General features: G+C 42.7%; 1 protein-coding gene across 1 annotated transcript in view; it reads right to left on the bottom strand.

Annotated features, from left to right (window-relative positions):
- fat4 (FAT atypical cadherin 4) overlaps positions 1–14,088 on the bottom strand; it is a 366,482-nt gene that overhangs the window by 9,079 nt on the left and 343,315 nt on the right. The window contains exons 14-17 of the mRNA XM_055647477.1: positions 10,875–11,054; positions 8,013–8,137; positions 5,529–5,746; positions 3,130–3,391 (exon numbers count right to left, since the gene is read on the bottom strand). Coding sequence (XP_055503452.1) covers positions 3,130–3,391; positions 5,529–5,746; positions 8,013–8,137; positions 10,875–11,054 — 785 coding nt within the window. The remainder of the gene's footprint in view (positions 1–3,129; positions 3,392–5,528; positions 5,747–8,012; positions 8,138–10,874; positions 11,055–14,088) is intronic.

The raw sequence follows: 14,088 nt of genomic DNA, 5'->3' as shown, positions 1-14,088 counted from the left end.
CTATCTATCTATCTATCTATCTATCTATCTATATCTATCTATCTATCTATCTATCTATCTATCTATCTATCTATCCCTTTGGCCCATCACATCCATTCCGACCTGTTTGCCCATCACCACTCAATCCCTTTCCCTTGTTGAATGTTCTGTGGTCAGGCAAATGTCAATGTTAGCAAGTTTCCATCAGTATTTATGGATGAGGGGAGGCTTCTTCTTGCGTATGGCTAATGTTGTTGGACAACGTGTTCTATTTGATCATTCACGCCGCACGTGAAGGTTGCAATCTCCCACCCCGGTGAGGGGAGGCGAATAGCTGTTGGAAAATAGTGGTGCTGACTGATCATTACATGCGTTTACAACCTCCAGCACTATCTAGCCTGACCATACCAAGGAAGGCAGCCTCACATCTCAAAGTCCTGACCTCCATAGCAATTGTGGCTACTCAGAACCTCACTAAAAATTCTAACCCCTAAAATTGCTGAGGCATTAATCAGGGGGTATGAATGATGTCGCATGGATTATCAGATTCATCTACCCACAATCATGTACCTACATTGTCATTACAAAATCCTGGAAATAATGATTAATATGCCCTGAAAGCTGTTGATTGAGGGCAAAATATTGTATTCTGCTCTTATTTCAACCATGCAAAGATCCCATATAGAAACATAGAAAATAGGTGCAGGAGTAGGACATTCGGTCCTTCGAGCCTGCACCGCCATTCAATATGATCATGGCTGACACAACCTCTGTCATTCACCTTGACACCATTCTTCAATTCATACAACTTCTGCATACTATTATCCAGTATTCTTGTCCTGACTAACTCACCTTGGCTTTCAGTTTCCCAATGTGTTAAAGATTGTCCTTCTTGGCTTCAAACCCTTTTTAATTATTTCCTCTCCCGATATCGGCAACATGCTTCAGCTTGCAATTCCCTACTCAACTTCCTTGAAACCTTAGTACAACTATCTCTTCATCCCATCATTCTTGGCCACACCTCAACCATCTAGATGCAAACCTTCGGAAATCATTTGTCATTGTTCTCTGCATCTTGTTGAATAAATAGTGTGCGCCTCAAATATCCCCTACAGCAAATCATTCCATGTTCCAACAATCTCTGTGTGAAGGCGTTTCGTGCAAAATGTTCTCTTCCACCTCTCTACGAACATTCATCCCTTGCCACAAATTGGCCAATCAGAGAAAATTGTCCTTAGCTGTTCTTGTCGAAAATAAAACCCCATTGTAATTTTAAAAACTACTAGATTTTCTTGGCCTTTCTAGCTCCAATGATAACAGTTCCACTAACTCGCCTTTTCTTGCAATGAAAAATAAAAAAATAAAGTGATCCATATGGTGCCTTCCTGACCCCAGAATGTCTCAATGTGCTTCACCCCCAATTAAGTATTTGTGATGTGTACTTACTGTTGCAATGCAGACAAACACATCAGCCAAAACTGCACATCAATCCCAAAAGCTACAGCTAACCAGTTCATCTGTTTTGACTACTCTTTGCTCAGCCACAGGAAATCGGCTAGAAATAATGCAATGCAAATAAGGAAAAATGAACGGATTTAAAACAATAACCGAGTTATGTCTGTACAACTTGGTTCTCTTGCTGTATATTATTTTGCACTGCGACTTTCAAGCTGATATCACTGCTCATGAAACACTTGAAAGGTCCTAAATTGTGAAAAGACCATTTGGCTGATAAAGCCTGCGCCTTCTACAAATAATGAAATAACTATCGGTCTATGATCAAGGCAACGCTCTGCTTATATCATCCCTGTTCCTTTTAAGTGGCCGGTCAGAATCCTAGTGGAAATATCCTGCTTCTTTGACTTGTCGCCTTTGATGCCTGCCCCGTCCGGATCTACATTCTCCAGATGAGCTCACCTGTCATACGCAGGAACAGGCACGGAAATCGCTATTAGAATATGGGGGGGACAGAATTTCTTGACAGCCGCGCGCGCATGCGCACACTCACACACACGCGAGAGGCTTCGGAGGCTCAATCCAGCGCTAAATGCAGCTCAACTCTGCCTGTCTCGCTGGGTTAACCTACAGCCCTGCCTGGACTGACGAGACACCAGCGCTGCTTCTCCGCGCTGGCTGTAAGCCTGGGTCATATTTCCCGCAAGTCCAGGCAGGGCTGTAGGTTAAGCTGGTGGGACAGGCAGAGTTGAGCCCGGTTTAGCGCTGCTTCTCTGCGCTGGCTGTGGGCCTGGGGGCACCGCTCCAGTCTGGCCACCCCCGGGCATGGGAGGGGGGGGGAGGGGCGCTCGAGTGGGCACGGGACAGCGCCGGAGAGCCGGCCGGGATCGATCCTGGCTGCGGATGAGGCGCAGGTCTGTGCCACGTCTCCCTCCTCCAATCACCACGCTCTATCCTCAGTCCCACCCCCGCCCCCCCCACTTCCACCTCTACCCGACACCTCCCCCCTCTAATCACTGCGCCGAATTATCATGTCCCGCCCCCATTGCCTGCTGACTGACGTCTCTCTCGTCCAATCGTCGCCCTCGATCGGCAGTCCCACCCCCACTGTCTTGCGGAAAGTGGAGATGTCACCGTGTTTTAAAATCCGATTACAAAAACTGGGGGGGGGTACGGGACTGTCCCTCACCTCTCAAAACAGGGGGGGGGGAGGGGAACGGGTCCCTCCTGCCGCCCCCCCCCCCCCCCCCCAGGATTTCCGCCCCTGGCAGGAGATGCCTGGAAGGCAGAGCAGGCTTCAAGTGGCAAGTAGGCCTCAAGTGGCATATCAGTGCTATGGCCAGGGTTAACCCGTGAGTTCACCAGCCGTAGGTGGTCAATTTGTTGGCACTGGACCTCCTGCCCAAACTGGAATTCTGCGTTTGGCAGGGCATGTGCCAAAGCCCAAGACATGTTCAAGCCCTACTAGCTGACAGCTGGCAGGTTAGTCTTGTGTAACATCATCTGTTATCAATCAACATGATTTGGCCCAATACTTAACCATCTGCTTTTCACCCTCTGGTCTGAATTCTTGGTGTATGAAAATAAGTTGATAATAACGTCAGAGTATCTTCTGTTGATTGATAATAAATGCTTCATATCCAATCAAGAAACTCACGTGGGTAGATGGATACCACAAGGTATGTAATTACCCACCTGGATCAGCGCTCTGGTAATTGAGGCCTGGAGGTATGCCTCCAAGGGAGATGCTGAGCACATTTAAACCCCCAAAATTCTGTGTGTTATGAAGGATTTCTCGAGTGTAGATCCTGTCAATTGACAATGTTGTAATGGATCCATTTTTCTTGATTATAACAGTGTGCCATTGTCCATCGGTGACGGAAATCTCCGGAATATTCCTTTCGACTTTTCCATCAACGCCAGCATCGGAAGTGTAATGTAACTTTCCATTTTGCACCTACACGGGAATAAAAACATGTAAATGTAAGTATATCATTGATGAATCAAAACCATATTACGGGTTGGCACTCAGTAAAAGCCTAAATGTGATCACTTCAGAGCTATCTTGCTCATTGCAATGTCGAGAGCACTAGGTAATTCAGCACTGAGATCCTTGGCCACATTGCAAATCCTTTAAAATCATTTCCTGCAATAGGATAAATATTTGCAACATTGGCACCCTATGTATTGTGTAAATGCGCTCTGAAAACAGCTACATTCTTCAAAAGTGAATAAGTGCTTTGTCCATTTGGAAATATGCCACTTTCATTTTTTTTTTTTTTTTTTTTTTTTTAAAAAGCTGAATGTCTAAAACGTGAAGCACTGTGTCAACTATGCAGAGGTTTTCATATGGTTTGCCACATTCAAATCTTTAGGTGGTGTTGAGTCAGATCACGATAGAAAAATAAATACGGCAAATGTCATCATTTACTTTCGGCTGAGACAGAGTGATGGTATGCAACCTCCCTCAAAGTTCTGATATTAGGTTCCCTTTGTACAGTCCATTGCGCACCAGCTTGTCTTCATTAATAACCATCTCAGAGTGGATGCCATATCATTTACAAATATCTGAAGGTCGGTTTGACTCCTTGGGTTACTCCGAGTCTGTAAGCGGTACGTTGCATACAATGTGAACTTTGCCACTGAAAAATGAAACTGCCTCATTCAGAAAAGGTTCTGCACAAAACAGCTGCAATATTTTCTTGTCCTTTTTAAAACAAGGTATTTCAAAAATTCCAACATATGAGATTGTTATTTTACTTTGCGTTGTTGTACATGAACAGACATTGCTGGGTAAATGGTTCCACATTCGCAGAAGGAGCTCTCTAATATACGCATCACTCTGTCAGATACTTCCCCCAGTAATAGAAATACATGAGGCATTCAAAAACTGAAACCATCTAGAACAGGGGTCGGCAACCTACGGCCCCCGGGCAAATTACGGCCTGAAACCCAAAATCATACGGCCCGCAGACTTACATCATCTCCGGTACCTCCCAAGCATGAGACGCCCAGACGTGGTGACACAAGGAGGGCTGCGCTGATGGCAACAATGGCAGAGCTGGCTAGCGCCAAGCGCGGCCGAACGCTGAGCTCTGGCTGTACAGCATCCTGCGTAAAGTCGCCCGCACGGCTGCGCACCTTCTATGTCAGGGCTTCACTGTCAGGATCGGGGTTGTCAATAGGCTGGGGACGAGTGAGAGTGAGTGTGAGCCACCGCCTTCAGGACAGAACCAAGGCAACGGCCCGTAGGTAGGACAGAGCCCACTAGGGGCGCAATGTTCGTGAGCGCCCGTAACTAGGGGCGCCATGTTCGTGAGCGCCCGTAACTAGGGGCGCCATGTTGGTGAGCGCCCGTAACTAGGGGCGCCATGTTGGTGAGCGCCCGTCCGGGTGGCATCCTCGCAGGGGCGGGATCCATGTGAACATGTGATAGATGTGGCCCGCCATCCACTCACAGACATGTGTCCTGGCCCCGAAGCAGAACAAGGTTGCCCACCCCAGATCTAGAAGATATCGTCACATTTACCATTGCACATTAGAACAACCTAATAAATTAGAAAAGGTTGAAGCTGTCTTCTATCAGAATTTTAGCAAAATATTAATCTGCATTTTTGTGAATGCATTGCTGATTTTCCCAGCAAATTCCAACATTTTATGCTTTCATTCAATTTCCAAAGCAGCATTACAATTTCCAAGTTAGTGTACCATCCTGAATAAGTAATGAGTGTTATGTTTTATCTTGGCTACTTCATATTGCAGAGCAAATCTTCCAGAGTGGCTTATGTTATTTTTTTTTGTCTTATGACACACGCGTCTTGAATAAAATGCACTATTCTCCAATTCCTGATGATTTTCCATGAAGCTTTGGCTTCTGGAGCTGAAGACTAGGGAGTCCATGATATAGCCTGTAGCTGGTTGGCAAGAGTTAAGATGAAGGATGTTTCTGGCACAATGCCCAGCGCTAGTTAAAACCTCCCAGCACTGTGGCCAATAGTTTTATGTCGAAAGGACATGGGTGATGGGAACAATGATTAAAACCATAGCAGTGCATGCAGTCTAATCAAACAATCTAAAACTTGCTTTAATCTTACCTTCACAGTAGTATAATTGCTGCTTTCCTGGACATGAATTAAAATGCCATTTTTGCTTCTTGTTCTGAACTTTATGTCCAAGCTGCTTGCACTCACAGGATCAGGAGGCAGCCGCTTCAAACTCTGCCGTAATAAATAGTCCCGCTTCTTATTCTGATTAATCATATAGTCCAGGCGTCCTCTGCCAACCAATGACAAAGCAGTGTCCACGTTGATCACTAGAGAAACCATATTTTTGATCAGAATCATCGTCGACTTCAAAACACTTGAAAAGAACAAACCCAGCTCACGTTACAGTCGGCTAGTTATTAATGATGTGGAAGAATGTGAAAGAAGGAACTGCAGATGCTGGTTTCAACCGAAGATATACACAACAGGGCAGGCAGCATCTCTGGAGAGAAGGAATAGGTGACGTTTCAGGTCGAGACTCTCTTTCAGCATCAAATGATGCAATGCTTCAGCCATTTTCTTCATTAGAGTGGAGAAAGTTGAAGGGTGAACTAATAAGAGTCATACAACCTCTCAACCTTGATCCACCGGTCAACAGAATCACAACAAATGTCATTGTTGACCTCCATTCCACTTTCCTGGTTGTTTAACACAATCATGACTGCACAGCCTTAAATGGACAGACTTTCAATACATTGAATTGAATTTAAATTCCACAGCTTCTGTGTTAGAGTCCAAACTCTTGACGTTGAATCATTCATCAGTCACTAAAGTCTGAGGCCAGTAACTATCCACTATGCTGCTGGATCCAGTGGCTTATCATAGAAAGAAAAAAAATAGGTGCCCTTCGAGCCAGCACCACCATTCAATATGATCACGGCTGATCATCTAAAATCAGAACGCTGTTCCCACTTTTTTCCCCCCATATCCCTTGATTCTTTTAGCCCTTACAGCTAAATCTAACTCTCTCTTGAAAAAATCCAGTGAATGGCCTCCACTGCCTTCTGTGGCAGAGAATTCCACAGATTCACAACTCTCTCTGGGTGAAAACGTTTTTCCTCATCTCAGTCCTAAATGGCCTACCCCTTATTCATAAGCTGTGACCACTCATTTTGGACTCCCCCAACACCGAGAACATTTTTCCTGCATCTAGCCTGTCCAATCCTTTAAGAACTGTATATGTTTCTATTAGATCCCTCTCATCCTTCTGAATTCCAGTGAATGCAAGCCCAGTCGACTCAATCTTTCATCATATGTCATTCTCCATTAACAATGTGAGGTCACAGGAACGCATTTATAAACCACTTAGGGACACATTCAGAAGAGTGTTTCATGCAAAGGGTTATGAGAACATCTGATTATTATTACAAATGGTGATTGAAAAATGGCAATCTAGGCCTTGAAACCAGAAATATATCAGGAGACGGAAAAATAAAATTTGGAAAAGCTGATGGGATTTGTTGGGGAGTGGGGGAGCTGATAGCAGGACAGGTTCAAAACCGCAATGGGCTCCTTCTAATATGACATTTCTAGTTCAATGACAGTCATCCTACTAAGAGATAATGTTAGTAGCACACTGGAGACAAATTTAGAAATGGGAGCTCGGACTGTTTCTGAAGCTTATTGCAGAGAGAAGTGGTGATATTGGAGAAAGTCGCTCAAAGATCCTAATATGGCGCTGGCTACAGTTATGACAAAACTGGAATTGCTGAAAATACAAAGTAATAGCAAAGAGGTTGGAATGTAGTAAAAGTTAGTCATTTACGTTTAACAAGGCTACATGTTCTCACATTAACTCCTGTACTATGTCATTCCTGCACCGTGCCTTGTTTATTTATAGGATCTGACAACAAGTTTTCATCTCGACTAATCCAGAACCTCTGAACAAAAATATCCAATGGTGAGAAAACATTTCAGTGTGTTATTGTCATGCCATGAGGCCAACTCAAACAGTGTGGCCACACAATGGTCGATCATACATTCTGAAAGTCTAGGGTCACTGGTTCAATTGTTGGGTTCAACTGTAGTAAAGTATGTGATAATAAACTTGTCAGTACACAGTGGAACGCTGAGTGGGATGGTCCCCAGCCTCTTGGGTCACTGAGGCCACTTGTACCAACCTGGCAAGCTGCCAATACCGTATTCATGTTGAACTGAGGTTCTATCACCAAAATGTTTTTCTTTCACTTTCAGCCGATGGTAGGGATTTAACAGTCCAGCTGTGAAAACATACTGCTTTGCAATAATCACCAGCTTCTTCATTTCTAATTCAGGTCAGCAATTTTGAACTCCACATGTACAATCCTGCCACCCAGTTTTATTTAACAGTCAGAATTAATTATACTCATTATAGGAGTAAAAAGGTCAGAATTTCATAATACCTCGGTTGCTGGAACGGACTCAGCCCCATAAAGAATGATAACCTATTCCTCGCAATGCTGCCATTTCACGCTGTGTTACAGCAACGGAAACCTCACACATACTAGATAGATAGATAGATAGATAGATAAACAGGTTAAAAATTCAAAGCCTTACATTTTTCACAGTATTTTCCTGCATACCCATGCTTGCAATTACAATGCTGCCACGACCAGTAATCCACACATGAGCTCCCATGTTGGCATGGGCTATTTAGGCAGACTCCTTCGATTCGGAAACACCTGAAAAAAAGCAGAGTTTTGAGTCATGAATGAACACAACAGGCAAAAGATGATTTTTTTTTTTTTTTTTTTTTTTTGCAAGGCAAAACTGAACATCACATTTATTCTGGGCAGTTTTGCCTTGCTATGGATAACTAAGCTTCCTTAATTGGTAGCGATATAAAATAAAACACTGCCGCAGCATGGGTGAAGCAGAGAATAAGGATACAATAAGAGAAACAGACTCACTCGTAATAATCTCCCTTATTTTCCTCTAACTGAATAATCAGAAACTCTTACCAGTGAGAATTCAAATTGACTCAAAAGTGCAAAATATCAATATTGTATTGGGTGGTTTTAAAATAAAATTAAGTTCTGTTTTAGCAGAGCTGTGCTTACTTTTCCCTACCTTTCATAATATGTTTAACTCTCCACATATATTTTAAATAATGTTAATATTTTTATCATTCGTTGCTGCTGTCACTTTAAAAGGTAAGAAAGGGAAAACAAATTTCAAAAGGACAAACTTGTGAAAAGTCAAAGCTTGATGTACATAGACTTTTGTGGCATTGGCATGTGTCAGTGCTTTCCAAGCCCATACTTGCTCAGTTTGCATTAGGATCTTCCAATGATAACATCTTGAACAAGATGGCACCAAACCCTAGGTTTACAAGGTTAATTCCCGGGATGGCGGGACTGTCATATGCTGAGCGAATGGAGCAGCTGGGCTTGTACACTCTTGAGTTTAGAAGGATGAGAGGTGATCTCATTGAAACATATAAGATTGTTAAGGGCTTGGGCACACAGAGGCAGGAAACATGTTCCCGATGTTGGGGGAGTCTAGAACCAGGGGCCACAGTTTAAGAATAAGGAGTAAGCCATTTAGAACGGAGATGAGGAAACACTTTTTCTCACAGAGAGTGGTGAGTCTGTGGAATTCTCTGCCTCAGAGGGCGGTGGAGGCAGGTTCTTTGGATGCTTTCAAGTGAGAGCTAGATAGGGCTCTTAAAAATAGCGGAGGCAGGGGATATGGGGAGAAGGCAGGAACGGGGTACTGATTGGGGATGATCACATTGAATGGCGGTGCTGGCTCGAGGGGCCAAATGGCATCTATTGTTTATTGTTAAAATGGTTGATAAGACCATATACACCGTGGGCCCTGTATTACCGAGTCATAGAGATAGATGTAGCATGAAAAAAGTCTCTTTGGTTCACTGAGTCTGCACTGATCATCAACCACCTATTTACACCAATCCTACATTAATCCAATTTTTCATTCTCACACGCTTCCCCCAGATTCTACCACTCAACTATAGAACTACAAACAAGTGGCAGTTTTACTTATCAACCCACACATCTTTGGGATGTGGGAGGAAATCAGAGCACCTGGAGGAAACCCACATGGTCACAGGGACAATGTGCACACTTCATGCAAAGAGCACCCCAAGTCAGGATTGAACCTGGCTCTCTGGCATAAGTGAGCAAGTGGCTCCACGGACTGTGCCACCTCTGGCTGCAAATGGCATCACATGCCAGGGACTAAATAAGCCCCCACCATAGAAGCAATTTGACATTTGGTTCAGCCACCCCTCTAGCTGTCAAAGCATTGAAACAACGTCAGTGTTTGTGAATTTCTTTGGCACTTACCAACACCGAAAAGCAATTTTAAATCAAGCCTGTGTTAAAAATGTAAAATCCAAAATAAAGATTATATTCATTAAAAAAGGTAATCTAATTAAATACATTTAAGTTAATTAAATTAATTGAACAAAGTAAATTACCCTGTACATAGTTCTCACTTTGAAAGCCATTCCTCCCCATTGAAATGAAAGCATCAAATCCATTCAATGCCATATTTAAGAGGGAGTGGCCCTTGTGGCTAAAGGGATCAGGGGGTATGGAGAGAAGGCAGGTACAGGATACTGAGTTGGAATGATCAGCCATGATCATATTGAATGGCGATGCAAGCTCGAAGGGCCGAATGGCCTACTCCTGCACCTATTTTCTGTTTCTATGTTAATAGGCAGATTTTCTGATGTAACTACCAGGGAATTTCAGAAAGCTAGTGATTTATCGCTAGTTTCCATGAGGAGTACAGCGTTGGAGTTCCCCTCACGTAGTTTGTGCTTTCAGCAGTTGTGTATATTCACATGATTCTTTTACCAACATTTTATGCTCGTTATGTTTTGGCAAATATCTCATCATTAAATTTCAATTGCACCAATATAAATATGAAGATCAAAAAGATCATAAATCTGTAATTTGAAATAAATCCTGAAGTGATTTTACCCAAATAAAATTCCAGCCTTTAAAATGTTGTAAATTATCTGAAAATGTTGGCGGTTGTTAATGGGACAAACCATAACATTTTGGTACAGTATTCCTTTCTTCCATTTTAATGGGGCCATAAATCTCTTAACACTGTCACAACAGAATTGAGGACAGAGAATGTCACATGAACACTGCAAATATGTCATATTCTGTGTTTAAGAAGGAACTGCAGATGCTGGACAATCGAAGGTACACAAAAAAAGCTGGAGAAACTCAGCGGGTGCAGCAGCATCTATGGAGCGAAGGAAATAGGCAACGTTTCGGGCCGAAACGTCTGAAGAAGGGTTTCGGCCCAAAACGTTGCCTATTTCATTCGCTCCATAGATGCTGCTCCACCCGCTGAGTTTCTCCAGCATTTTGTGTACCTGTCATATTCTGTGACCAGTTTCACGGAATAGATAGAACATTTGATTGTTAAATGTCTGACCTGTCTAGAATCCCGTGACTTGCCAGAGCTTGACTGGGTTCGAGTGGCCGTCCGTTAACAGCAAATTCCATGACACATCCAACAAAATCATGTGTAACAACTTGGCCTTTCCTTTGAAGAACTGGTTCTATCGATCTGATGCCACCTATTGTTAATCTATTGGGTTGTACTTCCAGCGTCCTGTTGAATCAATGAAATAAATCAAAAGTCAAATTAGTGCAAAAAACCTACTTTAATTTCCCCAAAGGAGCATATGAAACTCTAATATAAACGCTGACTTTTAAACTGAATTCATGACTTAGGTGTGCAAGACATTCATGCTCAGTGCGACACAGACAAATACCACTTTTCCTAAATAAGTATCCGATCATAACTAGTTCCGGTCAATTAAATAGATACAAACGCAGATGGAATGTTGCCTAAATGATAAACCTGGAAATTCCACTGGGAACCCGTGGTTGTGAATCACCGTTGTCCATTTAAACAGTCTCCAATCTACAACTAATTGGGCTATTTATCGAGGTTAATAATTAACTTGTTTCATGCCCACTAAAATTGTCCTTTTTGTTTTAATTTATCAAAATATTTATTCAGATATTAAAAAAATAATATTTACATTACAATAAAACCAATTAGAACACACCACCATAATACAATAGAAACAAATATCCTAAATAAACTACTATACAACTATGTTACAATCCTTCTTGAGGATGCATTCAACCCCCTTAGGTGAGTGAGCCTTATGGCCCTGTCCCACGTTACGAGTTCATTCCAAGAGCTCCCCCGAGTTTGCCCTGATTCGAACTCGGAGATTTATGGTAATGGCCGCTCGTCGGTGCTCGGGGCTCTCGTGGACATTTTTTCAACATGGTGAAAAATCTTCACGGGTCTTCCCGAGTACCTGCCGTTAGCGTTACGAGCCGCTTAGAGCAATCCCCGAGCTCAGACGTACCCACTATGTTCATTCTCCGTGCTTACCACGAGTTTGATTTTTTATAAACTCGAGAGAGCTCTTGGAATGAACTCGTACAGTGGGACAGGGCCATTACTATTGAGTTATAGCACTGTTACACAAATCTTACTATGAGCCGTTACAACAAATGCTTGATAAAATGACAGAAAAGAAGCAACATGCATTTTTGTTTTGAAGTCTTCTACTCTTTCCTTTGCAGGAGCCTGGCCGTATAACTGCATGCCCCACCACCACTATTCTAACCAGTGGGAGTGGAGGATATGTGCGGGAAGGAGCTGCAGATGCTGGTTTAAATCGAAGAAAGAGACAAAATGCTGGAGTAACTCAGCGGGACAGGCAGCATCGCTAAAGTGAAGGAATGGGTGACATTTTGGGCCGTGACCCTTCTTCAGACTGAGGTACATGGCTCACTTAAACTCCAGCTTGCGTGGATCCCTAAGCTGTAGTGCGAGCCCAGTTCAAGATTCAGCTTCTTCTGGAAGCAAATGGTACCCACTGTTAGTGCCTCTGCTGCCACAGGTAAACAGGCACCAGGTTCCTACTTCACATTGACACATGGAAACATCAAAACATGGGCCAAACCGGTGGAAATCAAATCGAGCCTTTGAAAATTCTGAATTCCCACTTCCTTCATGATGTGTAAAGCTGCAGAATGTCAGTCGTTTAGGAAGACAACTCTTCCCTTCATAACACCTCTGCAAGTAGTTGTTTAGTTTCAAGATACAGCACAGAAACAGTCCCTTCGGCCTACTGAATCCGCGCTGACCTAGCACCATTCTACACTCTAGGGACAATTTACAATCTTTACTAAAGCCAATTTGCCTACAAACCTAAACCTCTTTGGAGTGTGGGAGGAAACTGGAGCACACGGGGAAAACCCACGCGGTCATGGTGAGAACGTACAAACACCGTACAGACAGCACCCATAGTCAGGATCGAAACAAACCCAGGTCCCTGGCACTGTAATGCAGCAACTCTACTGCTGCACCACCCTGCTATGAAAGAAACTGCTAACAACTTGGACATTTTGTGCAAGCTTTCATCTTTCACCATAACTTCAGAAGTATATCAGAGAAGCCCTGGAAAAATAGAATAATTTGTAGAAATCTATTATTTTCATTATTTCTTTGAGGGTAGGGCTTTTGATAAATTACACTGCGAAATCGTGAAAAGCCCATGCAATTTCCTAGTTGATCGCTAACTGACATTTTCCAGTCACAGGCTCCCACTGAAACTCAGAAACCATGCCATTAGGAAGTTCTCATTATCCATGATGCTACAAAAAGTAAACACAAAAGCTGTTTTCCTTCTTCAGAGTTATCACAGACCAGACAATCAGGCCCCACTAAACATCTATAAACCACACTGGTACTTTTTGTGATATTCCAACTGGTGCTGCGCAGATTATGTATTAAAAAGGCTTGCGCTAATTTGAACAAAGTTGTAAATAGTCAGTGAAATAATAAACAAAGAGCCAAAACCAAAATGTCATATGACAGCAGATATAACTCTGTCTACATGTCACCAGCTGTTACACTTCAAAATAACTGAATGCATGCACTTCTTTCATCATTGCAAAAAAGCAAGTACTTTAGTGGTATACGAAACAACTACTGGAGTTTTCAACAGATCTTTATTTAAAAGTTCGATATTCAGTATAGGGTGATTTCACGAAAGGTCACTGGAGCGTAGATCCGCACCCACGTGACCGAAAATTTAAACTGGAGTACACTTGGTACTTCCGGTACATGTTAGTGAATGGGAAAACACGCACTTTCACACCCGTTAAAAACATCGAAAACGGCCAGTTTTTGAGCTGCAATTTACTGTGCCAGTCGGGGTGACCGTGAGGCACAGCTACCTAAATTTACAGTCCAAAAAAAAGATAGAAACTAAGGTAAATTCAAGAGGGAGCTGAAGGTGCAAAACCAGCGGAAGTGCTCAGCGGACATTTGTCGTGGAGATTTAAAGATCCAAAATATCGGGAATTATCGCGTTTGCTCGCTGCATTTCATCAAAAGTAAGGCATTATTGACTTTTTTATCTTTATTCATTTGTTATATGAAGAGTTTTAAAAGTGAAAAATCCGTCAGTAAAATTGCAAAATCGCCCATGGTTTTCAGGTGGGTTTTAACATGCAAAATGAAAACGCTTCTGAAGCTACATTTACCATTTAAATAATCGTAAACTATCAATGCGTTTTGAAATAAATTTTCCTCAGATGCAAGCTAAGGAATG

Source organism: Leucoraja erinacea, chromosome 1 (genome assembly GCF_028641065.1).
Source record: "Leucoraja erinacea ecotype New England chromosome 1, Leri_hhj_1, whole genome shotgun sequence".
NCBI classification, from domain to species: Eukaryota; Metazoa; Chordata; class Chondrichthyes; order Rajiformes; family Rajidae; genus Leucoraja; species Leucoraja erinaceus.
Note: the sequence above shows the minus strand (reverse complement) of the source record. Positions and strands in the feature narration are given on the sequence as shown.